The sequence below is a fragment of the Ursus arctos genome, unplaced genomic scaffold (genome assembly GCF_023065955.2).
Source record: "Ursus arctos isolate Adak ecotype North America unplaced genomic scaffold, UrsArc2.0 scaffold_14, whole genome shotgun sequence".
Taxonomy (NCBI): Eukaryota; Metazoa; Chordata; class Mammalia; order Carnivora; family Ursidae; genus Ursus; species Ursus arctos.
The window spans coordinates 14,256,826-14,283,732 of NW_026622808.1; the positions used below are offsets into that span (position 1 = coordinate 14,256,826).

Consider the following 26,907-nt stretch of genomic DNA (forward strand, 5'->3'; position numbering starts at 1 on the left):
GTGGGCAAAGGGTGTGGGATTATTTATCATCATATCGGGCAGGGGAGGAAACTGAGGCTCTGAGAGGTGTAGCAGTCTGCCCAAGGTCACAGAGACGGGAAAGGGAGGCGCTGGGACTTGAATTCAAAATGCTGTTGAGTCAGGGCCACCTCGCACCTGGGACAGAAGAGAGGGGCCGTGTTGGAGCCCGGACGTCAGCTCACTGGGGCTTTCGTGTTCTGTACCTCATGGCCTCAGTCTTCCCATCTGGAGGAGACGGTATGCATTACTGATGCTCCTTAAGGCCCCTGGCCGGGACACACTGGGTTGTTAGGGATGCCAGATTGTAAAATACAAATTTGGGGGTGCCTGGGTGGCTCAGATGGTTAAGTGTCTGCCTTCGGCTCAGGTCATGATTTCCGGGTCCTGGGATCGAGGCCCGCATCAGGTTCCCTGCTAGGTGGGGAGCCTGCTTCTCCCTCTCCCTCTACTGCTTGTACTCTCTTGCTCTTTCTGTCAAATAAAATCTTTAAAAAAAAAAGGAAGATACACATTTGGGACACCTCATAAATTTGCTTTCCTGATGAATAACGAAATTTATTTTTTACGATGAGAATGCCCCAAATATGAATAAGCCTTAGCTAAAAATAAGCCTATCACCAACCCCTTCACAAACTCCAGGCTCCAGACTACAAGTCCCATAACCCATTGCGCCATTCCTTTAGGAAACTTCTATCATAATCTCTTTATTCTTCTTTCATTCATTCATTCCAAAACGATATAACCCACCCACTGTGTGCTAGGCCTCGCACTGGGTTCTGGGGATACATCAACGCAGGAAGCAGACAAAAGTCTTTGCCCTCGCGAAGTTTAGCATCTACGTTCCTTGGGAGTTTTAAGTGATTTTCTGACTTCGGCCAGGAAGACTACAGCTCCCATGAGCCCTCGTGCCCGTGTACCAGGACTACAATTCCCAGGAGATTGCGCGCACCAGGAGGGCCCCTCTCGGCTCTCATTCCAACTTCCTTCCGGGTCGCAAGGTCACGTCCTGCCCCTGCCTCTCGCCTCCCCCCTCCTCCCGCCACAAAGACTGCGTTTGGGAAAGTTCCACTGCAAACAGTTGCCTTAAAGTCTCCGTATTTTTCTGACTCGCGTATTACGTGAAACTTCATCCTCAGGTCTAGCCATACAGTCCATCACAGCGCCCTCCGCCGTACCACTCCCAGGAGGCTCTGCGCGCGCCAGGAGGACTACAACTCCCTAGAGGCAGCGCGGCGGGCGGGGCGGCCCGTGCGGTGCCCGCAGGACCCCGGAGCAAGCGCGGGCTGCCCGGCGCGGCGCCCGCAGGACCCCGGCGGCTACCCATGCTGAGGTGAGTCCGCGGGAGCCGCCGCCGCCGCCGTCGTCCCGTCCCCGCCGCCGCCCCGCGCGGCCCCGCCGCCGGCCAGGATGCTGGAAGAAGCAGGCGAGGTGCTGGAGAACATGCTGAAGGCGTCGTGCCTGCCGCTCGGCTTCATCGTCTTCCTGCCCGCCGTGCTGCTGCTCGTGGCGCCGCCGCTGCCCGCCGCCGACGCGGCGCACGAGTTCACCGTCTACCGCATGCAGCAGTACGACCTGCAGGGGCAGCCCTACGGTGCGTGCACCCCGGCCTCCCCCGGTCTCCCCCGAGCCCCGGGACCCGCCGCGCCGGCCTGTCCAGCTGCAGTCCCGGGCGCAGACCCCGCTGAGCCCCCCAGACCCGTAGCCAAGCCCCAGACAAGTCAGAGCCTGCATGCCTGCACCCCTGCGACTCCCCCAGCTCTCGGTGTCCAGTGCCCCCGGAACCTTCAGTGCTGGCTTCCCCAGCCCCCAGCCCCTGGCCCCGGACAAGGGCAGCGTGCCCCACAAACCCGTAGCTCCGACCCGCAGGCCAAGCTCCCTCTGCTTCTGGACCCCTGCCTGGGTCCCCTCTCTCTGATTCCCAGCCGGGCCAGAGTCGCACTGCCCAGGCCCCCTTCCCCGGACGCCACCCCAGTGCCCATCCTCACTGGGTCATGCCCCTGCGTCCAGAGCTCCCACTTTGGGAGCTGACTTGGAAGCAAGCCTCCTTGCTTGGTTGCTGCCAGCCCGAGGCACTAGATGGGCAGTTCTAGCCAGCCCTGACCCTCAGCCCCCACGGCTACCCCAGTGCTTTTTGTTCAGTGCCAGTGTTCTGCTCCCCTCGGGGCTCAGGAGCTCTGATCACTAACCCAGGCCTGACCTCACGTCAAGTCCCACCTCTCCGGACTCTCCACTCTCTGGGCTCAGCTCACAAGCCAGGTTCCTCAGATTCCTTAGCCAAGCCCCCCCCCCATTTCAGTCTCTGTGGGCTTCTGGGGACCCCTTGGACGCTGTGTGTTGTCCCTTCCTATGGTGCACATCCACCCCCTGGCCCAGCCTCCTGTCCCCAGGCGTGGGGTTTGCTGCCTCTCTCCAGGAATCCTTGATCGTCTCTGGCCTCTGCTCCATCCTCTTCCTCAGACCTCCTGGGCCTGAATCCAGCACAGTTCCTTTACTGCCCCTCCTGCCCCTTCTCCTGTCAGGGTCCTGATCCCAGCCCCTAAGCCTGAATTCTAAGTGCTCTCATCTCTGCCCGCCTACAGCTGTATCTGGTGCTGTCTGGCTCTTCTTCCAGCTTGGTGCCTTAGGTCCCTGCGAGGCAGTCTGCCCTCTGCAGAAAGGCTCCCTCCGCGGTTCTAGTTCTCCTCAGCTCTGAGCCCGTCTGCTCTCGGACTGGCCCTCCTGTTAGAACATCTCAGGTTGTGCCTGAGCCCCGTGGACCCCCAGCCAAGTGGGAGTCCCAGTCCCTGGAGACACGTCGACTTCCCCTCAGATCCCTCCTCACCCCAAAGTTAGGCTGTTGCTGTTTAGAGCAGTGGTTGTCAACCTAGGGGTCATTGGGTGATGACTTCGTGGTTATCACAAGTTGGGGGGGTTCTGGCATCGAGTGAGTGGGAGCTGGGGATGCCAGTCATCACCGCACAGCGCCCAGGACACCCCCCCACATAGAACCACCCGGTCCTGCGTGCCCGTGGTGGCAAGGGGGCAGACCGTGGGAGAGCGATGCTCTTAAGCCCGAGGGCCCAGGCTCTGGAGGGGTGGGAGGGGAGACCAGGAGCCCCCGATGTCATGGGCACGTTTTTGTGGAATGTTTCCGGTTCTCCTGGAGAAAGGGGCTTTACCAGCGCTGTCGGGTGGAACTTTCTGTGACGGTGGATGTGTGCCATCACGGGAGCGGGCAGCCACGGGTGGCCGCTGGGCACTCGAGCCGTGGCTCGGGCAAGGCAGAGGGGGACTGTGAGTGTTGTACGGTCGTAATTAGCAGAAAGAGCCAAGCGTAGCTGGCGGCTGCCGGCCTGGTCTCCAGCTTTCGTTGGTTTCCAGGAGGACTCTGCCCTCCCAACGCCGGGTCCCAGGACTTGAGATAACCTGTTTCTCAGGATCCCGAGTTGGTTTCCATACTGCTTTCTCTTCCTTTTCTGCCCTTCCCTGAGTCCGCTGTCCCGAAGCCTGGGATTCCCTCCCGTTCCATTCTGTGACTTGACATCTTCGCCTACACGCCCCTGGCTCTGTTGCTTCTAGTGAGAAGCCCAATGCTGCCTGCCTCGCACGTAGTATCCATGAAGACCTGGGGCTCTGGGGGTGAGCATAAGGGGGCCCACCTGCGGGGGGGCCACCTGCCTCAGCCAAGAGCTGCTTGTGGCCCGGCTCTTGAAGTTTGGGTGAGGCCCACATGGGCAGCTCACACACCTGCAGGCCCCTGCCAGTCCCAGCAGGCACGTTCACCTGGGGAGAAGCTGGAGGGGGTGCAGGTGCTGGTGGGGGGAAGTAGGTGGTTGGAGGCGAGGCCCCTGGCAGGGCTGGTTCTGGTGCAGCTGGAGGGGCCCTGGGCCTCTCCCAGCCGGTGTCGTCGAGAGCCACTCTGCCAGGTCATTGCGGATTGCCATCTCCCCAGTGTCTTAAGCGCCCTCTCCATGCCTGCAGGCTCCCCCCCTCCTGGTGCAACCCTTGCTCTGGGTCTCTCTTCTTTCCTAACTTCCTGTCACTCCTCTTGAGAAACGCTGGCTGACTGGCTGCTGGGAAGGAAAGGCGTGTGCTCGTTGTGCTGAAGTGTGAGCATGGCTGAGGGTAATCCACTAGGTACAAGGCTATGGGGTGTGGCCTCACCTCTCCTGCCAGACAGACTCTGGCCCTCCTGGGGTGCCGCTTGCTGTGGGCCTTTGCTGCATTAAGCAGCCGCTCGTCCCGTCTCAGTTGATCCCCTGGGCTAGCACAAGGCCCCAGGAGGTGGGTCCGTTAGCCCTCCAGCACCCATGTCAGCCTCCTCCACCCATTCTCGTGAATAAAGTTTTACTGGCACTAGGTCCCTCCCACTGGTTGGCCTGCGTCTCCGGCAGCAGAACTGAGTAGTTGAGACAGAACCAGTGTGGCCAACAAGGTGGCACGGTTGACCTGACGGCCCGTGGTGGAGCAGTTTGCCACCACTGCTCAGGTCTGGGCCTGTTTTGGGAACCGGTCACTTCTGTCCGGGTGTCCAGCGCCCACCTCTGTGGTGTCTACCAAGCCTGACCTCTTCCTGCCCAGACCCAGCACCGGCTCCAGCTCTCCATCAGCATAAGAGGGACTCTGCCCTGGGGAGCCCGCGTCCACCCAGCTGTGCTCTCTCCCCTTCCTTTCTCTGGGTTCCTCCCTCTGGAAAGTGGAGTCCTGATTCTGGCCCTGCAGAGGCACCAGGCCCCAGGATGCACACAGTAGGCTCCACAGGTGTCTCCACCCCGAGCTGATTTGGAGGGCCTCTGGGAGACAGAGCGTGCAGGACAGGTGGGGCAGGGGGGAGGGGCCTTCCCGGCATTCCGAGAGCTTCAAGGACGTCCTGAAGGTCTCGCTGCCCTCTCCCTGCCCAGCCCTCCTGGGGCTCCCACAGCGGTGCCCTAAATCAGAGAAAAGGCCCCTGGAGGGTTGGAGGGGTGGGGGCAGGGAGCACCCCCCCCCCCCAGTGCTGGGGCCCGTGGCCTGCCCTTGCTCCTTGGTCACAGGCCCCCTGCTCCTGAGATGGCCTTCCCCTTCCACCTGGGACACTGTCCCCTTCCCCTGCCCAGCCCCACAGAACGCTCCCTTGGAAACCAGCCTTCTCCCACCTGCCTGCTTTCCCAGATGGCACCTTCCTGGAAAGCGGAGGTGGGGGCCCTGAGGGCCTAGCGTAGGTCCTCATCTGCGTGGACGGGCGATGCCTCCCCCTGCAGCTTTGACCTCCAGGACTGCCAGGCTGGGCTCCCCTCAGGAAGCCAGACCAGAATACTTCCCTGTCTGTGTCCCAAATTGGAGGCCCCGGGGTGGTAGAGGGGGGGCCCGTCCAGCCCCCACATGCCACGTGGTTTGCTTGTTTTCTGCATCCTGGGTTGTCCTGCGGCTTTTGAAACGTTTGGAATCATTGCTTACCTTTGCCATTTGGGTGCTTGGATGTAAACCTGGGATTTCTGGCCACATCCCAGTTGAGTGCCATGACCCTGGGAGCTGCCTGAGCCCCCTTTCTAAGCAGTGCACGGGGACAGATGGCCCCCGAGGGCCTGCCACGCGCCAGTGCCTGTGCGAAGTGACGTAGATAGTAGCACTGCTCCTCAGTCCTGCATTTAACGTCAGGGCTCGGGTGCCCTGTGTCTGGGGGAGACCCCCACTGGCCTTCGAAAAGCTGTCTGTGCCGCCCTGGTTCTGACCCACCGCGTCTCCTCAGGTGGGGGGGCGTGCACTTGCCTGGAACGCCGGCTCCAGCCCTCTCCCTGGTTTTCTGGAGCTTTCTTCAGCTCTCCGCAGAGAGGTGGGAGGTGGACGTAGGGCAGGGGCTCCCACCGGGGGTGATCCTGTCCCAGGGGACACTGGGCGACATCTGGGGACATCTGTGGTTGTCGTGACTGGGAGAGCTCCTGGCGGCACCGAGTGGGTGGGGAACGCTGCTCAGCCCCTCACGGGGTCCGGGGAGGGGGGTCGTGACTCACCAGGGTTGGAGTGGGCACTGCACCGGTGGGGAGTGAGGGGCTGGCCTTGCGGACGTGGTCTTGTCCGGGGGACCCAGTGACAGGGAGTGTGAGTGGTCTCCCAGTGAGGGTCCCTGTGCCCCACTGAGGGAGGCCCTCCCTGCCCTCCTGCAGGCACTCGGAACGCAGTGCTCAACACGGAGGCCCGCACCATCGACGCGGACGTGCTGAGCCGTCGCTGTGTCCTCATGCGGCTGCTGGACTTCTCCTACGAGCAGTACCAGAAGGCCCTGCGGCAGTCGGCCGGCGCCGTGGTCATCATCCTGCCGCGAGCCATGGCCGCCGTGCCCCAGGATGTCATCCGGGTGAGTGTCCACCCTCACCTTGCGCAGAGGACAGAGCGCTGGGTTCGGAGTCTGCTGGGTGGCCTCGGGCACATGCTTCACAGTCCTGTGCCCTCCGCCCTTCAGGAGGCGGGATGGTGCCCGTCTGCCTTCGTTATTGCCCCCTCCCGCCCAGGGGCACTGGGCCGTGTCGGGGCACATGTGCTCATGGGGATTGGGGAGCTCCTGGCATCCAGAGGGCAGGGCTGGGAACGCTGCTCAGCTCCCCCAGTGCCCAGGACGCCCACAGAGTGACCTGTCTGACGTCCACAGTGCCGAGTTGGGGGGTCTGATAGGGGCCCGTGAGATGCCTCGGATGAAGGTGCTTCTGCAGACCAGGAGCAGGGGTGGGGCGGTGCCAGCTCGGTGCCCACTGTGTGTGTGGGCCCGGCCATCAGACCGGGGTGCCAGCATCTGCCGCCCACTCACAGCAGAGGGTGCGGTGGCCAGTGGGGCTGGGAGCAGCCCATGGTGACCCCAGACCTGGCTGGCCCCCCAACCTGCTTCCTCCCTGATGGGTACCGCCTGGGGGCCCCACGTCCCCCATCCTTGTCCCGCTGATACCCTCATCCCCCATCCCCCGTGCCATCCTCTTTCCGGCGTGATCCAGCCTTGTTAGCCAACCTCGGACGAGCCGTGCCTGCAGCCCCTGGGCACCCGCCCCAGGCTAGAAGCCCCCTAAACCTGTGTCTCTTCCACAGCAATTCATGGAAACCGAGCCTGAGATGTTGGCCATGGAGACCGTCGTCCCCGTGTACTTTGCTGTGGAGGACGAGGCCCTGCTCTCCATCTATGAGCAGACGCAGGCTGCGTCCGCCGCCCAGGGCTCCGCATCGGCTGCCGAAGGTGGGCTCGGGCTGCAGGAGTGGGGCTGGCACCTGGGGTCCGTCCCTGCCGAGGCTGTGGCCTCACCAGGCCGTTTCCGGGGCCCTGTCTGTCCGTGAGCACGTGGCACGGCACCCAGCAGTGTGGGTTAGCGGGCCCTACCCCTGGCCTGCCGCGCCAGCGTCTCCAGATCGAGGCCAGGACTCTGCATCTTGCAGCTCCCATGCCAGCCCACCGCTGATCCCACGCAAACGGAGGCTGGAGGACCGCTAATTTGGAGGGAGGGGTTTCCCAGCCAGCCTCTGGACGGTTTATGGAACGTGTGGGTATCTGTTGGGTTTTGTCTGTTTCACCTGCCGACGACACTCAGCGTCACCATCGTGCTTGAGCCCATCGGGTGGGGCAGCAGCGTCCTTGGGGAGAGGAGGACACAGGTTTTTTCTGCCCCGTGGACAGGGACGTCCACGAGCTTGGGGCAGGGGCAGGTGGCTATGGAGAATGAGCTAGCAGTAGTCGAAGAAACGTCCCAGAAAAGACCCGCCTGACCTTCTGATCACCCCCGTGGAAGTGGCGGGCGTAGCAGGAGGCTGGCGCACGGCATCTCCCCGCTGGCCTCAGGCTGGGCGGCAGTCTCAGCCGCTCTCACTCTGCACGCTGGGCTCTTCCCCGTGCCCGGGCTCTACGTTGTGCTCCAGGTCACAGGGTTACTTCTGCACGTAGCTGGACTTAGACCGAACTTCTGCCGTCCGGGGTGTGGGGGCCACAGGGAGGCCGGCTCGGGCCCGGGAGCCCGCGGGACTCGGGCTGACCTCCCCCACCCGTCCGCAGTGCTGCTCCACACTGCCACGGCCAACGGCTTCCAGATGGTCACCAGCGGGGTCCAGAGCAAGGCCGTGAGCGACTGGCTCATCACCAGTGTGGAGGTGAGTGCCCGGCCCTGTCTGCCACACTGGGACCAGGGGCAGGGGGCACGCAGGCTCCCGGAGCTCACCCCCACCTCTCCTGCCCTGGAGGGAGCTTCCGACAGGGAAATTGGGTGGAATCTCCTGTCTTCCATCACCTGCCCCAGCCGCACATCGATCTCCTCACCCTGCCTCAGGGCCTTTGCACCGGCTGTCCCTGCCTCACAGCTCTCTCTCGCACAGTGGCTGCTCCTTCTCCTCATATTGCAGGACCTCCGCTGCTGCCTTCCCAGAAGTCCTCAGAACTTTCGGGGGCCACACACCCCCTGTTGTTCAGAGCTCAGCTGAGATGGGAGGGAGCTGAGTTCCGAGTGTGGAAGTAGCCAGTTAAAGCAACAGGCCAAACGTGAGAGAGTTTGGCCTGTAATCACCTCCAGTGCTGTAAGCAAGTGTCTGGGCCAGAGGAGGCCCTGGCTCTGCTGCTCTCTTCTCCCCCGTGCGGAGGGTCAGCCCTCTCGGCAGCTGTGGGGGGACACAAGGCTCCGGCAGTGGCATGGACCCTGGGCGGGGAGGGCTGGGAGTGGGAAACCGTGAGGTAGGGGGTGTCTGCTCCATGGTGTCCTCGTGTCCGTCGTGTCCCCCACCCTAGTGAGGAGGTCTTCCTGGAGATAGCCCGAGAGACCCTCGCAGAGGCTCCGGCCATGAAGGCACAGGGCAAGGGGCGCGAACGTGGCACGTGCCCGGCGGGGCCTGAGTGCTCCGTGGCAGCCCGCCAGCCTGCAGCGCGCCGGTATGCCACAAGTCTAGTGGGGGGCGGCCTCCCCTGCGGGAGCCCTCCAAGCAAGGCCTTTGTACGCGCCTGAGCTCGGGCCTGAAAGCCATAGGTTGGTTCTAACCTGCAGCCGGAGGCCTGCGCTGGCACCTTTGACCTCACCTTTGACCTGTCCCTGGCTTCACTTTCTCTTGAGTGGTGGTCCCACCCAACCCGTTTGGAAGTTGTGTGTCATCGGTTTCTTTCCCATCAGCCCAAGTGCTGGAGGCGTTGGGACTGCATTTATTGCGACCTCTGCCGTGTCCTCAGAGCCTAACCAGGTGCCTGGTGCACAGTAGGCCCTCAGCGAGCACTCGTCACTAAACAAGCCGGCCCCAGGCCCCGTGGCTCGCAGCAGGTGGTGTTAGGCTACTCTGCTCCCACCTGGTGTCGGGGTGCAGGTGGGACTTAGGGGGAGCCACGCTCGCAGCCACCCTTTCCTCCTCCAGAACTGAGTGAGTTTGCCTCTCCGTGAGCACTTTCTGAGCCCCGCTATGTGCAGGAGGCAGCAGGGAGCAAGATGCCCTCCCCTCCGTGAAGAACTCACTGGGAGTTGGGGGAGGTCTGAGGGCAGCAGACGACACTCTAGACACAGCGGGAGGAGGGCTGTGCCGGGGCAGCGGGTCCTGTCCCCTAGTCACCCTGTCCTGCACGTGGGGGCGCTCAGGGATGTCCAGCCGCGGGCCTGCAGCAGTGAGGACAGTGCCCGGCTCTGGGTGCAGTGGGCTGCCCTGCACAGACAGGGTGGAGGACGCAGGGCGGGGTGGTCAATGGGGCTGGACGGGCCGATCCAGGATGCGGGGAAGCCGCTGCAGCGTCTAAGCGATCAGTGAAAGTCTAGGAGGAACACGCTTCTTAAAATCGTGTGAGGGATCCTGGCAGTTTGGGCAGAGAAAGCCGCCAGTACCCCGAGTCCTTGTAATCGGGCTCCCGGAGGTCGGGCTGAGCAGCAGCTGGTCTGGTTTGCTGTGGGTCAATAGCACCTGGAGCCAGCCAGGGTCCAGCGGGTCCTCCTCAGCACTGGGGGGTCGGTTTCAGCCTGCCAGCCTGGCTGCCCTGCCTTTGCTTCTGGAAACTTCTGCACAGCCTTGAGCCCTCGCCATCCCTGTTGTTTGCGTGCGGCGGGGTGGGGGGTGCTTGGCTGGCCTCCTGCTCTCCCCGACCCCTGTCGGCCCACACAGCTAGCACTAGCCTCAGCCTGCCAGGGAAAGAACCCCGAGCCTGTTGGAGCAGCGGCGTGTCCATGGTCTTGGCCTAGGGTTCGCACCCAGCCTGCGGCCCTGGGTCCCGGGTGGCTTGCCAGCAGCTGCTTCCCCTCCGACATGGCCAAGGCCTTCGAGAGCTCACCCTCTGGTTGGGAGAATCAGGAAAACGGGGCCTCCACCGTGTGCTGGCACGGACCCCTGGGCCGCGCTGTGGGACCCCTCTGTGCTCTGCCACTAGTGCTCGGACAGGAGGCGTGGAGGCCGAGGCATTGCAGACGGAGGTCATTCTCGTTTGTCACCCACGTGACTTTAGAGAGCGCCAGTTCATATGTGATGAGACTCCAGCCAGGGCGTGGGCGCTGGGACCTGGGCTGTGGCCACGTTCCTTACTGGCTGCTTGTCCTCATCAACAGAGCTCTCCTGCCGGCCCCACCGGTGGCTTGGGGCCCAGCCATGAAGGATGGGCTGGGTTTCCGGGTGGGGCAGCACACCAGAGCGGTGCTCTGCTCCCTGCGGCCCTCTTGATTTTCTGTAAATAAAGTTTTATTGACACATGGCCACAGCCATTCGTTCACATATCGTCCATGACAGAGGCGGCAAAGCCAGAAATACTGCCCTGGCCCGTGAGGGCAGCCTGGGCTGTTTCTGGCCGTTGGGGCCCCAGCCAGCAGGCCCTTCACAGACTCTCTCTCTGCAGGGGCGGCTGACGGGGCTGGGTGGAGAAGACCTTCCTACCATTGTCATCGTGGCCCACTACGATGCCTTCGGAGTAGCCCCTGTACGTATGCATGTGCTTTGGGGAGGGGCGCGGGCTTCCCCCTCCCAGCGCTGCTCCGGCCCAGCTCGGATGAAGCATCTGGCTGAGGTCAGAGCCGCAGCACGCGCCCTCTGACGCCCCAGGAGGACCTGGGGGGGCAGGTGTCCTCATCAAGCAGAAACAGGCTAATCTGAGGAGGGTCTCATGGCCAGGGTCCACAGCAGATAGGTGGCCAGGCCAGGGGTGGAGACCAGGTGTCTGTGTCCGTCCCCAGGAGCAGGCCCAAGTGCAGGATGTGCTGGGAGGACCCCAGGGCTCAGCAGATGGTCGTCCCCACAGCCGTAGTTTATACAGAGAGGATAGGAAGCAACATGAGCTCAGGACAGTGGTGTGGGGGTGGGGGCGGGGATGCCAGGCACGAGCTTCCAGAGTCCTCTCCCGGGGTGCCCCACAGGACGCACTTAGTTCCCCAAATGAGACGGGACCACGTGTGTGAGGTGTGGTGTCCAGGCGGCTGGCAGAAACCCAGTGCGGGGTTCTCTGCGGGGGTCGGACTCGCGGGCCCCTCTGTCTGGCTTGGGCCAGGACCCCCGACTCTGGGCGGGGAGCAGGTGCTCAGCACGAACCCCGTGTCTGCACAGATGGTTCAGGGACTGAGCCCCTCGCCAGAGAGGGTGGCCGGAGTCCGGTTCCAGACGCCATAGAGGGCCAGCCTTGCGAGCCGGCCTCCCCGAGCCATGCTCTCAGAGCCCCCGGCACAGTGAAGTCAGGGCTCACGCCAGAGCGTAAACGGTGCCTGTGTCTTCGTAGGAAAGTCTAGATTTGAAAGAAAATTCAGCGGAAGGAAAGAGGTTGCCAGTGACAGCCTGGCGTGAGGTCCTGACCGTGTGACCGATGGCGGCTGTTCCAGGCGCCACCCACCTGGGAGGCCAGGACCGTCCTTGAGGAGGCAGGGCCTCAGCGGTCACCTCAGAACACTCAGCCTGGTCCTGACTCCCCCTCCCACCCCCTGCCGTGGAGCGTTTATCTGTTTGAGATGGAATTCACAAAACATTTAAATTGTTTTTAAAGTATATGGTTTAGTACAACACACACAGTTGTACAACCATGATTATCTACTTGCAGAACATTCCATCGCCCCCAAAGAAGCCCCGACCCCATCAGCTGCCATCCCCGCCCCCACGAGCCCCCTTCCCGTCCGTGGAGGAGCCTGTTCTGGGCGTATCGCACACGTGGACTCACACACCGTGGGGCCTTCTGTGTCTGGTTCCCTCCCTGAGCGTTGTGTTGCCTTCTCCCCCTGAATTTTAATACTGTCAATACATGACATGTTGGCATATGGACTGTGGCCTCGGGAGTGTCGCAAGATCCAATTATCACGCTGTCAGGAATGTTGCTTCAGATTGTAGGATACAGATGAGTCGGGGGCTTCCATGGTGGAGGGAACCCGCGCCGACCCCCCTCCCAGTGGCGTGGGTGTGCTGCGCTCCTGGGGCAGGTGCTGACACCAGAAAGAGGGGGCCCCCCGAGCTCTGGGGCATGGGGCAGAGTGTTGGTGAGCGAGCAGGAGAGCTGGAAGGGCCTGATGTGCCTGGGGCCTCAGCCCTGCAGACAGGGTGCCGTCCTCCTGGGCGTTAGACTGGAGCGGTGATGCCAGCTGGACGTGTGGTCTGGAGGAGGCGGGGGGGCTGCTCAGAACTGGCTCCGGCTGCCATGGCAGGGGCAGCGAGGTGCCGGGCGGGACCTGGGGTTGACCGCTGGCCTTGTCTCCCTCCTGCCCGCAGTGGCTGTCGCACGGTGCGGACTCGAACGGGAGCGGCATCTCCGTGCTGCTGGAGCTCGCCCGCCTCTTCTCCAGGCTCTACACCTACAAGCGCACCCATGCCGCGTACGCAGGGGCCCGCGGGAGGGGCTGCAGGGAGCGTCGGGCCGCTGGCTGTGGGGGACATGCACACCCCAGGAACGACGGGGTCCCTATCGAGGCCCCCCCATCCCTGTGCGCCAGGAGCTGAGCCCCACCCAGATCCCACACGCCAGGGCCACACGGTCCTGTCTGGGGACGTTTGTGGTCGTCATGCTGGGGGAGCTCCTGGCGCTGAGTGGGTGGGCCCAGGCCCGCCCCCCCAGAGTCAGCTGTGCCGGGGCAGGGAGACCACCTGCTTGCTGGGGTCCTGCTCACCCTCTTTCATCGCCGATCCCCGCTCCCCCCCATCCCAGGTACAACCTTCTCTTCTTCGCTTCCGGAGGGGGCAAGTTCAACTACCAGGGAACGAAGCGCTGGCTGGAGGACAACCTGGACCACACAGGTGAGCGGCCCCTGAGGGGCCGGGGGGCCAGGGTCCCTGCTTCCTGCCCGTCCCAACCGGCCCTGGCTGCCCCGCAGACTCCAGCCTGCTCCAGGATAACGTGGCCTTCGTGCTGTGCCTGGACACCGTGGGCCGGGGGGACAGCCTGCACCTGCACGTGTCCAAGCCGCCGCGGGAGGGCACGCTGCAGCACGCCTTCCTGCGCGAGCTGGAGGTGGTACGTGCCTTCCTGCCCGCAGCTTGAGCCCCTGGGATCTGGGGCCTCGGGGGCGGGGGGGTTCGGCGAGGGGCTCGGGACCCTCCCGGCTGTCGAGGCCCCGCGTGAACATCGGCGGGCTGAGCCAGGGTGGGGGGCCCCTCCGCAGAGACTGGCGGGAGTGGCCAGGACCACGGGGCGGAGCGCCGCGCTGACGGCGCCCCCACACACAGGTGGCCGCGCACCAGTTCCCGGAGGTGCGGTTCTCCATGGTGCACAAGAAGATCAACCTGGCGGAGGACATCCTGGCCTGGGAGCACGAGCGCTTCGCCATCCGCCGGCTGCCTGCCTTCACCCTGTCCCACTTGGAGAGCCACCGCGACGGCCAGCGCAGCAGCATCATGGACGTGAGGTGAGCACGACCGCGGCCCCGAGTCCTCCCCTCCGACCGCTGCTGCTGCAGGTGGTCTCGGGCCGCGATGTGGACACAGCCACCTGGAGGGAACGAACCTGAAATGGTGGTGGGGAGGGCTGCTGGCCTGAGCTCCCCTTATTAGGAACAGGGGGACGTGTGAGTAGTTTGGGGTCCCCTGGCTAGACGCCACATGGGATGTCCAGATGCCACATGGGACCCTCAGACGCTGAGCGCCACGGTCTGCCCTGCGGCTCAGAGGCTGCCGCCCCTGGGCCTTTGCACAGCCGTGCCGAGGCCTGGAGAGTGGTGCCCTGTCTCCTCATAACCTCCTCAGGGAGCCCTCCCCACCCCTTCCTTCCTCACGTTACCTCTCGTCAAGATGTTGGGCACCTCTGGCTTCTGCCAGTGTATGACTTCACTTCCCGTCCGTGTCTCCCAGTCGCGTGTCAGCTCTCCGCAGGGCCAGGGTTTTATGGTGGCCGTGGAGCTGGGCCTGGGACAGTCTGGCTACGTGTACTCATTGGCCAGCCTTGGGCCCAGCCCAGCTGCTGGCCGTGTGTCTGCCGGGGGATGAGAGGCTGGGTCTGGAGGAGGCCCTGCCTGGCTACAGGCGAGGCCCAGAGAGAAAGCAGATGCGGGCAGGGCTGTTGACTGTTCCTGGGGCATCAGGGAGGCTTCCTGGAGGAGTTGGTGCCAGAGCTGAGGGGTGTGGACCAGGAGAAGGGTATTCCAGCGGTCAGCGCTGGTTTGCCTCTGAGCCCCTCTTACGGGTCTGCGTGTCGCTAGCAGTATTTGTGTCCCTTGGCCTGTGGTCCCCCCAGTCTGCCCCGGTGGCCACAGATCGTCTCCCCCTTCGCCTGAACACATCCGCCGTCCAACGCAGGGCTCTTGTCCTCCAATGCGACCTCCCCTTTACTGGCCACTTTCGCAGGCACCCTGCTCCCGACTCAGGCCCCGTTCCCAGGTTCTGGGTGGGAGTGAATGTGGGGAACGCTGTTCACCCCACGCGGCAGCACCCCAGCTCTGCCTTTGACAATGGTGGATATGGGTCCCCCAGCCACCCCCACGTCCGTGGTGAGGAAACTGGCCCGAAGCCATGCAGCCCTTCCAGGGAGACGCCGGGCAGGCGCCCTGAGGACGCTGCGGCTTTTCTTGCTTTTATTATCGTTGGAAACATGATTGTGTTTTTTTGGAGATTTTAACGGATGCGGATTCTAGAAGTCTGTGTGTGTTTTGTTCACCTCCGCCCTAAGGTCCCGGGTCGACTCTAAGACTCTGACCCGCAACACCAGGCTCATCGCGGAGGCCCTGACTCGAGTCATCTACAACCTGACGGAGAAGGTGAGGCCCCGCCCTCGCCCCAGCCCCTGGCGCCGCCCCAGCCGGCAGTCAGACTCAGGGTCCGGCCCTCCTGTCTCCACAGGGAACCCCCCCAGACATGCCGGTCTTCACGGAGCAGATGGTAAGGCGGGGCTGGGTGGGGGGGTGGGCCGCCGGCGGTGGGGGCTCCCGTGACCTCGGCCCCTCCCCCGCAGCAGATCCAGCAGGAGCAGCTGGACTCGGTGATGGACTGGCTCACCAACCAGCCGCGGGCCGCCCAGCTGGTGGACAAGGACGGCACGTTCCTCAGCACGCTGGAGCACTACCTGAGCCGCTACCTGAAGGAGGTGAAGCCGCACCACATCAAGGCCGACAAGCGGTGAGTCCATCGCCTCAGTGGTGAGCGTCCCGTGGCCCGACTCGGGTGCACCAGAGACCAGGCGCTTCTGGAGTCTCCCACGCCGGGAGCAAGGTTGGGCGAGTAAAAGCAGGAGGCAAAAGATAAAACAGTAAATAGAAAGTACAGGTATCCAATTAAACATGAATTCCACGTAAATGAGTTTTTTCTTAGCATAAGTATATCTCGTGTAGTGTTTGGGATATACTTATACTAGAAGCCAATTTCATTTTTATCTGAAATTCACATATGACCAACGTCCGATGTTTTATTGGGCAGCCCTATACCCCCACCCACCCTCTGATCCTTCCGTTTCCGCGGTGTCAGGTGACTTGTGCCTGGGGTCCCCCTTCTGCCCCAGGATGCTCCTCCCACCATGGGCCAAGCTAGCACCGCAGGGCCTTGTTAGGAGGGGAACCTACAGGTGTCCACGGGTAGGAGATATCTCCACACTGCTTGGTGCCCCTCTCTGGCTCTCTGCCTTCTCCCCACTCGTGGTGTGCTTGGAAGTCAGAGTTCTTGGACAGAAGAAGAAACTGAGGCTCAGAGTGGACCCACAGCTGTGGAGCCAGGGTCTCTGATTGCCAGACCATGATCATTTTCCTTCTGTAGAAATGCTCTACAGACCAGTAGAATCTTAGAGTCACCCTGTTTCATTTCTCTTAAAGATTTTATTTATTTTGAGAGCAAGAGAGCACATGTACACGGCAGGGGAGGGGCAAGGCAGAGAGAGAGAGAGAGAATCTCAAGCAGACTCCACACTGAGCGCAGAGCCTGACGCGGGGCTCGATGTCACGACTTGAGATCACGACCTGAGCCAAAACCAAGAGTTGGACACCCAACTGACAACTACCCAGGCGCACCCCTCCCTATTTCATTTTTAGGGTACAGTTTGACACCCAAAGAGGCAACAGGGGAAAGGTTACTTCACACTAAGGCCAGTCCTTCCCCAGGAGGGTCAGTGGCAGTCTCGTGCGCACACACGGGCCCTCCCGTTCCTGGGCCGGTGGGACCTGCGGGTGGTCTGGTTTCTGGGGGCCGGGGGATGTGGCCCGGCTGTCGGGTGAACGCGCTCTCTCTCTCCGCAGGGACCCTGAGTTTGTCTTCTATGACCAGCTGAAGCAGGTGATGAACGCCTACAGGTGAGCTGCGCTGCACCGGAACCGTAGTGCCCTGGGACGCGGCCCTCCCCTGACCCTGCCGATCCCCCCGCCCTTCCCCTCAGGGTCAAGCCCGCCATCTTCGACCTGCTCCTGGCCGTCTGCATCGGCGCCTACCTCGGGATGGCCTACACGGCGGTCCAGGTGAGCAGGTGGGGGCTCAGGTGGGAGGCAAGGCTCCCTCGGGGGGGGGTCGACCAGGCCAGGTGAGTCCTCGGCCCCCCAGCCTGCCTAGAAGCAGGTGACCCCACGGTGGCCCTCAGGCCTTCCTCGTGGCCAGTGTGCCCCCGACCTCACGTGAGCCCTCCTGCTGCCCCCAGCACTTCGACCTCCTGTACAAAACAGTTCAGAGACTGCTCGTGAAGGCCAAGACACAGTGACGTGGCCCGTCACCGGCGCGAGCCCCTGCCTGCCGCCCCTTCCCACTCCGCAGCCGGCAGGAGGGCAGGGCTCCACCCCTGGTCAGCGGCCGAAACCCTGAATTACAGAGCTTTTCTGTGTTGCTCTTGAGGACTTGGGGGATTCTTTCTCTGGTCCTTTGAACCCCTCAGAGGAGCATTTGGCGGAGGGCCCGGGGCCGGGCCGCGGACTTGGGGACGAGTGTGCGGATGAGCCCCCAGGCCCGGAGGCACTGCCCTCAGGGCTCGCAGACCGTGGGATGACCGAGGAGACGCCCCCAGTGCGGCCTCCGCATCCCTCCTCTTGGCCACGATGCTGAGTGGGGACAGCAGGCTGAGGGGCAGGGGGCCGCCGTCGCTGGCCCAGGTCTGCCCGCCACGCCGCCCTGACCCCCCCTGGTGACTTGGATGCTCTTTCTCCTGTCTGAAGAAAGGTCCCCAGGTTCTGGCCCCTCCCTTAGAAGCCTTGTGTCCCCCCACCCTGGCTGGGACTGAGGGCAGTCGCCTTGGTGCGGTCTTAGAATGCGTCTCCCTCGAGCCCCCGTGGACGCTGGTGCCCTGAAGACCCGGCGGCCTCCCCGGCCCAGCTCCCTGCACCATTCACCTTCATGTGTGCTTCTCACCACCTGCCCGCCCTCCCCGCTGCGCCCCGGGGAGCTTGGGCCTGTTCCCCAGGAATCTGGGTGCCTTTGGAGCCCATGGGGCGGGAGGCACCGTGCAGGAGAGAGGAGGCCCCCTATTCCTCCGCCCTTTACCTCGGGCGCTCTGGGCCTCCGTTTCCTCATCCATAGAAAGGAGGGTGTGTTCTGGGGCAGCCGGTGCCCACGTGTCCTGGGAGGCGTCCAGGCTGGGGGTCGAGGGAGAGCGTTTGCTGGAGAAGATGCAGCGTGGGCCCCACGGGGCCGCCCTTCCGGGACCCAGGACCTGGGGAGGAAGGTCCAGGCCTGCACCCCACAAATGAGACTCCTTGGAAGGGAAGGGGTGCAGAGGGGTGTCTAGCGCTGCTGGGATCGATCTCAGGGAGATCCAGGCGTGCCGATTCATTAGCAATATAATCCGTTAGGTATTCTGTGCCGAGGGGAGGGGAGGGGTGGGGGGGGGCTCTGGGCCCCCGCCTCAGCTTCCAGGGAAGCCTTCATGGAGGGTGTGAAGGAGCAGGGAGACCAGCTCCCTCCTGAGCCCCCAGCCAGCCCTCAGAAGCCAACTCGCCACTCGCTGTGGGGGACAGCGAGGGGACGGGCTCCTGGGGGCTGCATCCCCGCCTTCTTCTTGGGCCTCCTTCCTTCGCCAAGCCTGACCCTCCCTGGCGGGGCCGCTGTCCCAGCCTCCCAAGCTCCCCAGGCCCGGGGAGGGGCAGGCATGGGGGCCGTGGGCTCTCCTGCCTGTCCCCCCTTCTCTGCCCTGCCGGGTGGCCTGTCTTCCCCCAGAGACTGTTTACTGAGTGTCCAGCCAGCCTAGGCACCTTGGGGGGGCAGGATGCAGGGACCGGCGTTGGCTCATCGTCCCCTGCGCACACGTGCGGGTGCCGGGTGGGTGTCCGTCCTCCCCGGGGCGGGTCGTCAGCTCAGGCTGGCTGTGGGACGCACTTGGACGATCAGAAAATAAAGCCATATCGAATGATCAGCCTTGCGTGTCCTGTCCAGGGGGCTGGAGCTCAGGATTTGGCTGTACCCACTCTCAAGGGGTTTCGTAGTCCTGGAGGGGCCCTTCCCACCCCCGCCGTGCCTGGCAGTCTCACCGTCCCCCCCAGCGGCCAGATGGGGGTGCAAGCCAGCCCATCGTCACATGGGACTGTGGGGTGCGTGTGTTTCCTGGAGCAGATGGACCGCAGACAGGGCGCCTTCGAGCTCCGGGTGGATGTGCTCCCAGCGCTGGAGGCCAGAAGTCTGGGGGTCGGTGCGGGCAAGGCTGCTTCCTGCGGGGCTCTCTCGGCTTCTCGGGTTCCTGGACTTGTAGCTGTGTGGTTCCCACCTCCGTGTTCCGGAGGCGGGTTCTTTGTGTCTCCTGCTCTTTGCGGACCCCAGGCGTGGCCTCAGGGCCCACCCGCCTGCAGCACTGAGCCCTCTGGGCTCCTCACTCCTGCACAGACCCCCCCTTCCAGATCAGGCCACATGCTGAGGTCGCAGCGGACGTGGATTTGGGGGGACATATTCCACCCAGGATAGGGGGCAGTGGGCTGTGCAAAGGCCACCCCCACCGTGCAGGCCCACCCCAGCCCCAAACCAGGCTGCAGGGAGGTCGTGGCCAGGGTGCGGTCACTGGGTCACTCGAGGGGGTTGTATGGGGCCCAGGTCTCTTCTCCAGGCCTGGGAGCTTCCACTGCCCGCTCCACAGGGAGGACCCGGATCTGGGGCTTACCCAACTCGGGCCACCCTGTTCCGTCAGTCCACTGACAGCATCCATGTGTCCGGCTCTGCGAGACGCTCAGCGAGAACAAAGAAAGGTCTGTCCTCAGGAGCTTAACTCCTGGGTATGGGGGAGGACAGACCACACGTGGTCTCAGGGCTGCCGCGGTTTGGGCAGGCTGTGGGGAAACCCGGAGGTGAGCTGTGTGACCCTCCACCTGCGGAGGGGCTCACGGGCGCCCTCCGGTGGCCGCCGCGGGGAGGACAAGGGCGGCGCGACGCAGGCGGAGGGATGGGCGGGACCCCGGGGAGGAGGGCAGGGGCCAGGTTCCCAGAGCACAGGGCCCTCCAAGGTGCGCGGGCTGGCCTTGGAGCCCGCGCTGCTTGGGTCCCCCCGCCCCGCGGTCAGAGCCACGTCTTCTCAGGCCGTCTCCCTTCCCTGCTGCCCTCCCACCCCTGGGGCTGGAGGGTGGCTTCGGCCCCCCACCAGACCAGGTCGAAACTGCCCACGTTTTGGAGGGAAAGCCGGCCCGTCATCTTCCCGTGTTAACATACACAGAGGTTTCCTTCTTACCCACAAAGTTCCATTGACTGGAACCAGGAAAACGATCCCCCAGTACCCGAGGCTGGGGTGTGCCATCCCGCCTCTCAGGCGCCAGTGGCTGTAGGGACGTCTCATCTTGAGAATGGGGTTCCTGTATAGGGTTTAGGTGCCGTTGAACCTTGATGCAGGTGCGAGGCTGCCAACCCCCCACACCCTCAAGAACCCTCTGACTACGTTGGACTTGCCGGAGTCCACGCTGTTCAGAAGCCTTCGCCGCGGCACAAGCAGTCGATTGGCCCCTGTGTTGCCTGCCGTGTTCCTAAAGCAAGCGAGAGAGGTACTGAGCTCCCTGTCAGGAAGACAACGCTATCACAGGGCTGTCCTGTAAACGGTCCGCGGACAGGTGGGCCCACGCCGTCCCACACACGTTGTGCAAGGCTCAGCGGTCCGGCTCTTTGCAGGTGTGGCGTGCGTGGAGCGTGTCGTGCCCTGTGTGCACACGTGGTGCTGTCACCACCCCGGGGTGGGGACCGGCTGAGTCGCGCTCCAACGTTGCCTCGCTGCCCTTTGCCACCCCTGCCACGTGCCACGCTGGGCCTAGGGATACGTGGAGGGGCTACACTGTCCGCTGGGGAAGATGGGGAACAAGTGAAAACAGTTGGGGAGTGGACGGTGAGAGTCCCTCAAGAGGGCTTTTGAGTGAAATCAGAATGACAAGGGTTAAGCCGTGTGGAAATTTGGGAGGGGGGTCCAGGCGTTAGGCATAGCCCGTGCAAAGGCCCTGGGGCAGGACCGTGCCTCGTGTGAGGAGTGGGCCTGTGGGCCTGTGTGGCTGGAGCCAGGTGAGCCATGTGGGGAGAGGGAGGAGGGGAGGGTCACTGGGGGGGAACGAGGGAATTGGCGGGGCATTTGCATCTCACTCAATGTGATAGAGAACGCTGGGAGGAGGTGGGCCAAGGAAAGGAGGGATATGGCCTGACTTGCATTTGGAAAGGGCAGTGGCTCCTGGAGGACCGTTAGGAAGACAGTTTTGTTCTGTGGGCTTCCTGGAGGCCGGTGAGCTTCACCCTCAGTGTTATTGGCCCTGGGCAGCGGCAGCAAATGATTTGGGCCAATGTGTGCCCCAGCAAGGGCCCTGTTGCCTCCATGAGGACCCCAAGGGGTCCCACTGTGTGGCTGTGACTTCTGCCCAGGAGTCCGTTTTGAGGCAATAAAACACAAGCGAGCCTCCTTCCAGACCACCTCCGTCTCTCCCCAGGGACATTGCTCCCTGTCTCTATCCTTTCTGTTCCTTTTTTTTTTTTTTTTTTAAGTAGGCTCCAGTGCGGGGCTTGAACTCACGACCCTGAAATCAAGACCTGAGCTGAGATCAAGAGTCTGACGCCTAATTGACTGAGCCCCCCAGGTGTCCCCTTTTGGTTTTTAAAAACCACTTTTAGGGGCATCTGGCTGGCTGTCGATGAAGCATGGGACTCTTGATCTCGGGGTTGTGAGTTTGAGTCCCACGTTGGGGGTAGAGGTGACTTAAAATTTGTTTAAAAAATAAAAAGCATTTTTACATACATCCTTGGGAACACACGGGCAGTATTCAGGAGCGTTTTGTGTACGGCTTGAACGTTTTCTGTAGGCAGCATCATACCGTCCTAGTCTTGTGTTCGCTTGCTTTTATGGTTTTCGTTACGCATCCACCACCCTTCTTGCCACCGAATGGTATTGTGTCCCTAGAAGGTGCCTGGAGTTACTCAGTCTTCTGCTGGTGGACACACAGATCTCCCCAACTTCCACCATTGCAGACCTTCACAGGGGCCTTTCGGAGCACTGGGAGGGAGTGTGTTTACTCAGAGCTCAGCACGCTGGGGCCCGGGCCTGGTCCAGCCTGCTGCCTGTGGTTGTGAATAAAGTTTTATTGGCACACGGCCATGCCTACCTGGTTACATCTCCCCTGCAGTTGCTGGTGAGCTGAGCAGTAGGGACCCTGTGCCCTGCCAGACCCAAAATGCTTGCCCCCCAGCTCTTTCCAGGAACAGCCTGTGATCCCCTACCTGTGCTCTGTCTCTTTCCTTGTGGAGGAACCAGCCACTGACACAGAGCAGAGGGGACCCCTGGTCCTTTGGCAAGAACACACACTCCGGCTTCTGAGAGGCGCTCTGATCACTCCAGGAGGCGTGGAGGGGACGCTCGAGGACACGTGGCTCCAAGGGGCTGCAGAAATGTCTCCACCGGTGGCCCAGGACGCAAGGGGCATCCTCAGTCCATGCCAGGCGCCTGCTCCCAGACCGGAGACCTCCAGGAAGAGGGGAGAGAGGGGCTTGCAGTAGGCGGGCTCTCAAGGGACAGATGGGGACGCACCCGGTGCTTCAACAAAACACGGTTTCCTAACTTGTTATTTGGACGTAATTTCAGATTTACGGAAACGTTCTGAGACGCCACGAAGGACTTAAACCCTTCGAGTGTTCTGCGAACGCCAATGTGTCGCATTTCCTTGGTCCTTTTCTCCCTGTCCCTGTCTGTCCCTACCCCGTTCTGCTCCTTGATCTGTCCCAGGGCATTTCCTAAGAGGCAGGGCGTCCCTCCCTCCTCACAGAGCACTCACCCAGCTCGGGAAGTGGACACCGATTCACGGTGTGAGCAAGTTACAGACGAGTGCTGGTCGTTGCCCCCAACAGTGTCCTCTGCAGTAAAGAACATTCCAGATCACGCCTGCATTCTGGGGTCCTGTCTCTTTAGCCTCCTTTATCCTGGAATGGTCCCCATCTTTGCATCTTACGATCTGGACCCTTGTAGGGGTCCTGGCTGGGTTTTTGTAGAATGGCTCACAGTCTGGGTATCCTGGTGTGTCCACACAATAGGGTTCTGCTTCTGCGTCGTGGGGCAGGGGGACCACAGCCCAGATGCCGTGTCCTTCACCGGACGTGAACCCTGATGGTGTGGATGATGCGGGTCTGGGGTTTCCCCGCTGGGGAGTAACCATCGTCCCCTTTGTGACCAGGCAGTGGTGGGGAGGGTCTCCGTGCAGACCCCGGTATTCCTCCAAGGACCCACCCACTGGGGATTCCTGGGGAAACCGGGGCCCTCTGATGGCTGCCAAGCGGGGTGCCTCTCACTCCGCCCCTCCTGCATTTACCTGCTGGGATTATATGTCCACTTGTATTTCCAGTTTACAGAGGACAAAAGAGAAATTCAAACCGGTGAAGTATCTTGCTCTGAGGTCGAATGGCAAGCAGGAGAGAGGGCCAGCATTTCGTTTTTTAATTCAAAACAAAACCGTGTCATTGAGATCGATTCACTGACCGTAAAGTTCACCCCTTCAAAGTGTACATTTCAGGAGTTTGTAGTACTGCCTCCAACAGCCCTAATTCCAGAATATTCCATCACCCCAAGACACACCCATCCCCACCCTTCCCCCAGCCCCTGGCAGCCGCAGATCCACCTTCTGTGGCTGGGTTTCCCGTTTCGGACACTTCCCATGCACAGAATCCTACGGCGTGTGAGCCCACGTGGTTCTGACGGTGAGTCACAGGACCACACGGGCTGGCTCATTCAGAGAAGAGCATTTATTACCCGTCTCTCTCATTCCTATTGGCAAAAAAACCCATTGACGACTCCCAGGTTCAGCATGGCAGGCACCCGGCCCCGCAGAGGGCTCCTCCAGTTCTCAAACTGGAATTCCCAGGGGGAGAATTCGCTGGCGCACTGGGGCCGGTGTGCCCTCCCGGCCCGGGGCTGTGGCCCAGGACAGGGAGGAGAGGCCACGCCCCCTCTGCCGGGCTTGCGTGGGCCCTGTGGCGTTGGTTGAGCGGGAGCTTGGAGAGGTTGGCCCAATGAGACATCTGCCATTGCTGGGGTCAGATGGCCAAATCAGGGACCCGGAGAATCCTAGCTAAGACAGGCTTCCCTGGGGGAAGGTGGGTGGGCAGCCCCCTCCCAGCGGAGGGCGGGCAGCTGAGGTGGGTGTTGAGGACTGGAGATCTCTGTCAGCTCTGTGTCTGTAGAAGTGTGGAGACAGGGGCATCTGGGATAGCTGGGGATGCGTTGCGAGCCCCCAGGCCCTTGGAGGGTGGGAGTACTTCAGCTCTCTGGAATGTGCTAGAAGAGCTGTAGGCAGCCAGAGCTGGGAGGGGCCTGGGAGCATGGCGGGGGGGGGGGGGGGGCAGGGCTGAAGGGCATCAGGGTCCAGGGGCAAGGCGAGGCTGACCATCACCCACACGCCACCTGAGCCTGGAAGAGGGTCTGGTGTTCTGAAAGCCGTCGGCTGACCCCTTGATTGCAGCTTCGTGAGACTGGGACGAGAGCCCAGTGACTCGCTGTGCTCTGGTCACGGACCCGGGAAACCACGAGACAGTAAGCATGTTTTGGGCTGCTGAGTCTGTTGGGAGTTGTTAGGCAGCGGTAGCTAGCTGGTACAACGGTGGCTGGTGACGTTCTCCCTCTTGGCGTCAGGGCCGTTCTCTGGACTTCGCTCTCCTCCCCTTGGAAAGTTACTGCGGTGCCTTCCAGCTCCCTCTTGACGTCTCCTTACAGTTTGCAAAGTGCCTCCTTCTACGCGCAAGGGAAGGGTCCTAAATTGGTGGTGGGGGAGTTCTCAGGACGCGTGGGGACCAGTGGCGGTGCCCAGGGCCGCCTCCTGTGTCCTTGGGGAGGAGAAGGCTTTGACACAGGAATGTCAGTCCCCAGGGTTTCACACCAGCCAGGGGAGGATGGGACAAGCATCGGGATTTAAGTGAATTTGTAGGGAGTCTAAAAACTCGGTGTTCCTTGGATGCCGTTATTTCGGGGCTGGGGCTCACCCCGCTACCCATCCGTGGTATCACATGAACTTCACGGCTCCGCTTCACAGAGTTGTCACCGCCCCCCCCCCCCCATTTTACTGATGGTGGAGCTGGGGCCCAGAGAGTTCAGGTGTTTGCCCAGGGCCGCACGGCACAAGCCACCGTTTGTTAGGGTTAGAGCACTGTCCCCTAAGCCAGGGTTTCCCCAAAGGTGGGACTCCCACTGTGATGGGGGGGCTGATGGAAGGACCCCAGCATGAGAACGGCCCGCCTTTTCCAGCTCATTTGTGGGTCCACTGAAGTCAGGAGAAAGTCTCGCAGGGGCGAACGGGTCCTTCACACGTCTCACTGCCGATCGCCCTTCCGAACCGGGAGTGAGAGCGTCAGCGTCCAGTTCAAACCTCCTGACAAATACGGTTTTCACCACCAATCTAATAAACCTCATCCCTTTTTAAGGCAGCAACGTGGATTTGCCTTTAAGATAAATTTGCTTACATTTGTTTTGTTCCTGAAGAGCTGACTGAGGGGCGCCTGGGCGGCTCAGCCCGTTGAGCATCTGACTCTTGGTTTCGGTTCAGGTCATGATCTCAGGGTGGTGAGCTCGAGCCCCACGTGGGGCTCCACGCTCAGTGCGGTCCGCTTGAGATTCCCTCTCTCCCTCCCTCTGCCCTCCCCCCGCTCACGTGTGTACTCGCCCGCTTGCTCTCTAAATAAATAAATAAAATCTTTTAAAAAAGAGAGAGCCGATTGCAGGAACTTGAACAGAAACTTGCGGCCCGTGCCCCCTGCCGCTGGATTCACAATGGCCTGGAGGAGCAAGCAGCCCAAGCGTCCACACTGTGTCCATCCACACGGTGGAAGAAGACACCGGCTACAGCGTGGACGGGCCTTGAAGACGGGAGAGCCAAGTGACTTGCTGGAAGCCTCCCACCCGGACTCTCCAACGGACTCTGCTCCCACTCTCTGCTGCAGTAATGTCCCAGCTGGTGGGACCCCTGCCATGATGCTGATTGTGACCAGGTTCCCCCGGCAGGACACAAATGGGAGAATTGGCCTCGTGAGCTCCAAATGCTTCCAGATGCACAGGCTGTTTTCCCTGCCCTGCCCCCACCCCTGCTCCGGGTCAGCTGGGTCAGGGAATGAACCCCAGGGGTGAGTATCCTTCAGAAGGTAGAATGCTGAGTTTAAGCTCCCCCAGGCCAGACGGGAGCTGGACGGGGCTCTCTCCAGCCCCTTCCCCACCCCAGTTCATTTTGGGTAGAAGCAAGAGGCTAAGAAAAATTCATCTTTAGCTCACAGGGTGCCTGCTGGGTTTAATTTGTGTCCTTTTTGCCGACTCCTGGCACATCAGAGGCCCACAGGGCTTCGGGCACCGTGCTCTGGTCTCCATGGAGACGGAACCTGTCTCCGGCGGGGCTCCAGCAGCCCATCCTGGGGCTGAGCCGAGAACCAGGGGCCAGGCAGGGCCAAGGAGTGGGATGCCGTAGGAGGACTCCTGACACACACACACACACACACCCCGCCTCTGCTTCTCAGCCTACCCTGATGTCCTGCCCTGCCTGCGGTTGGGCAGGTGGCTGCTGGTAAGAGTCATGATAATAGCCATTCATTGAGTGCTAAGAATGTCCCAGGCACTATACTAAGCCTCACCAATTAACCCACTGAATTCGTACCAGGGACGTCCCCCTGTTCACTCTTTGGTGTCACTTGGCAAATAAGGAAACCGAGGCTTACCCACCTACAGTGTGAGGAAGATGGTGTGGGATCGTGGGAAGTGTGTGGGCTCCAGAGTCAGCTGGCTCGGTTCAAATCCCCACACTCTTTCTGTGTGATATGACCTCTCGGAGCCTCAGTTTCCCCCCCGGTAGAGTGGGTGTAGACACAGTACGGTTGGTTGCTTTGAAAATTATGCTCGGAGGGACCAGGGCGAGCTCACCTGGGGAGAATGTTTAAGGGGGCACCAAGAAACCCAGTCATCAAGATAAAGATTATTTTAATGCGATTTTTAAGAAGTCAACGCTGATGACCATGAGTACTTTAAATAGAATCAGCATTCCCGAGTTTCCCTTTTGGCTCAGCATGGCATTGTTACTGGTCCTGTCTTTGTTTCAAAACAGAATTTTTAATTTAAAATAAAAATAAAACAAATTATAAATTAAAATAAGGATCAGTCACTGTGGCACGCTGAGCCAATGGGAAAATTCA

General features: G+C 61.8%; 1 protein-coding gene across 3 annotated transcripts; it reads left to right on the top strand.

Annotated features, from left to right (window-relative positions):
- Nucleotides 1–1,318: 1,318 nt before the first annotated feature.
- NCLN (nicalin) lies at nt 1,319–18,667 on the top strand. 3 transcript variants are annotated; one of them, XM_026481019.4, is made up of 15 exons: nt 1,319–1,612; nt 6,144–6,334; nt 7,054–7,198; nt 8,006–8,100; nt 10,793–10,873; nt 12,637–12,740; nt 13,070–13,158; nt 13,236–13,375; nt 13,588–13,766; nt 15,023–15,110; nt 15,193–15,231; nt 15,305–15,468; nt 16,575–16,628; nt 16,712–16,790; nt 16,967–18,667. In XM_026481019.4, exons 1-15 carry the CDS (start codon nt 1,429–1,431, stop codon nt 17,024–17,026), a joined length of 1,692 nt encoding a protein of 563 aa, XP_026336804.1. In that variant the 5' UTR covers nt 1,319–1,428; the 3' UTR covers nt 17,027–18,667. The 3 variants fall into 3 exon arrangements, with proteins under 3 accessions (XP_026336804.1, XP_057168001.1, XP_026336805.1); XM_026481020.4 differs by having other exon boundaries at nt 1,325–1,612; nt 15,308–15,468; XM_057312018.1 differs by having other exon boundaries at nt 1,324–1,612; nt 16,712–18,667.
- Nucleotides 18,668–26,907: the final 8,240 nt, after the last annotated feature.

What these genes read in the sequence shown, in the direction of transcription:
- NCLN (XM_057312018.1), top strand. Translation starts at nt 1,429, where the DNA reads ATGCTGGAAGAAGCAGGCGAGGTGCTGGAGAACATGCTGAAGGCGTCG. An exon ending in ATGCCTTCGGAGTAGCCCCT is followed by an intron (nt 10,874 to 12,636) that starts GTACGTATGCAT and finishes TCCTGCCCGCAG; the next exon opens with TGGCTGTCGCACGGTGCGGA. An exon ending in TACAAGCGCACCCATGCCGC is followed by an intron (nt 12,741 to 13,069) that starts GTACGCAGGGGC and finishes CCCCCATCCCAG; the next exon opens with GTACAACCTTCTCTTCTTCG.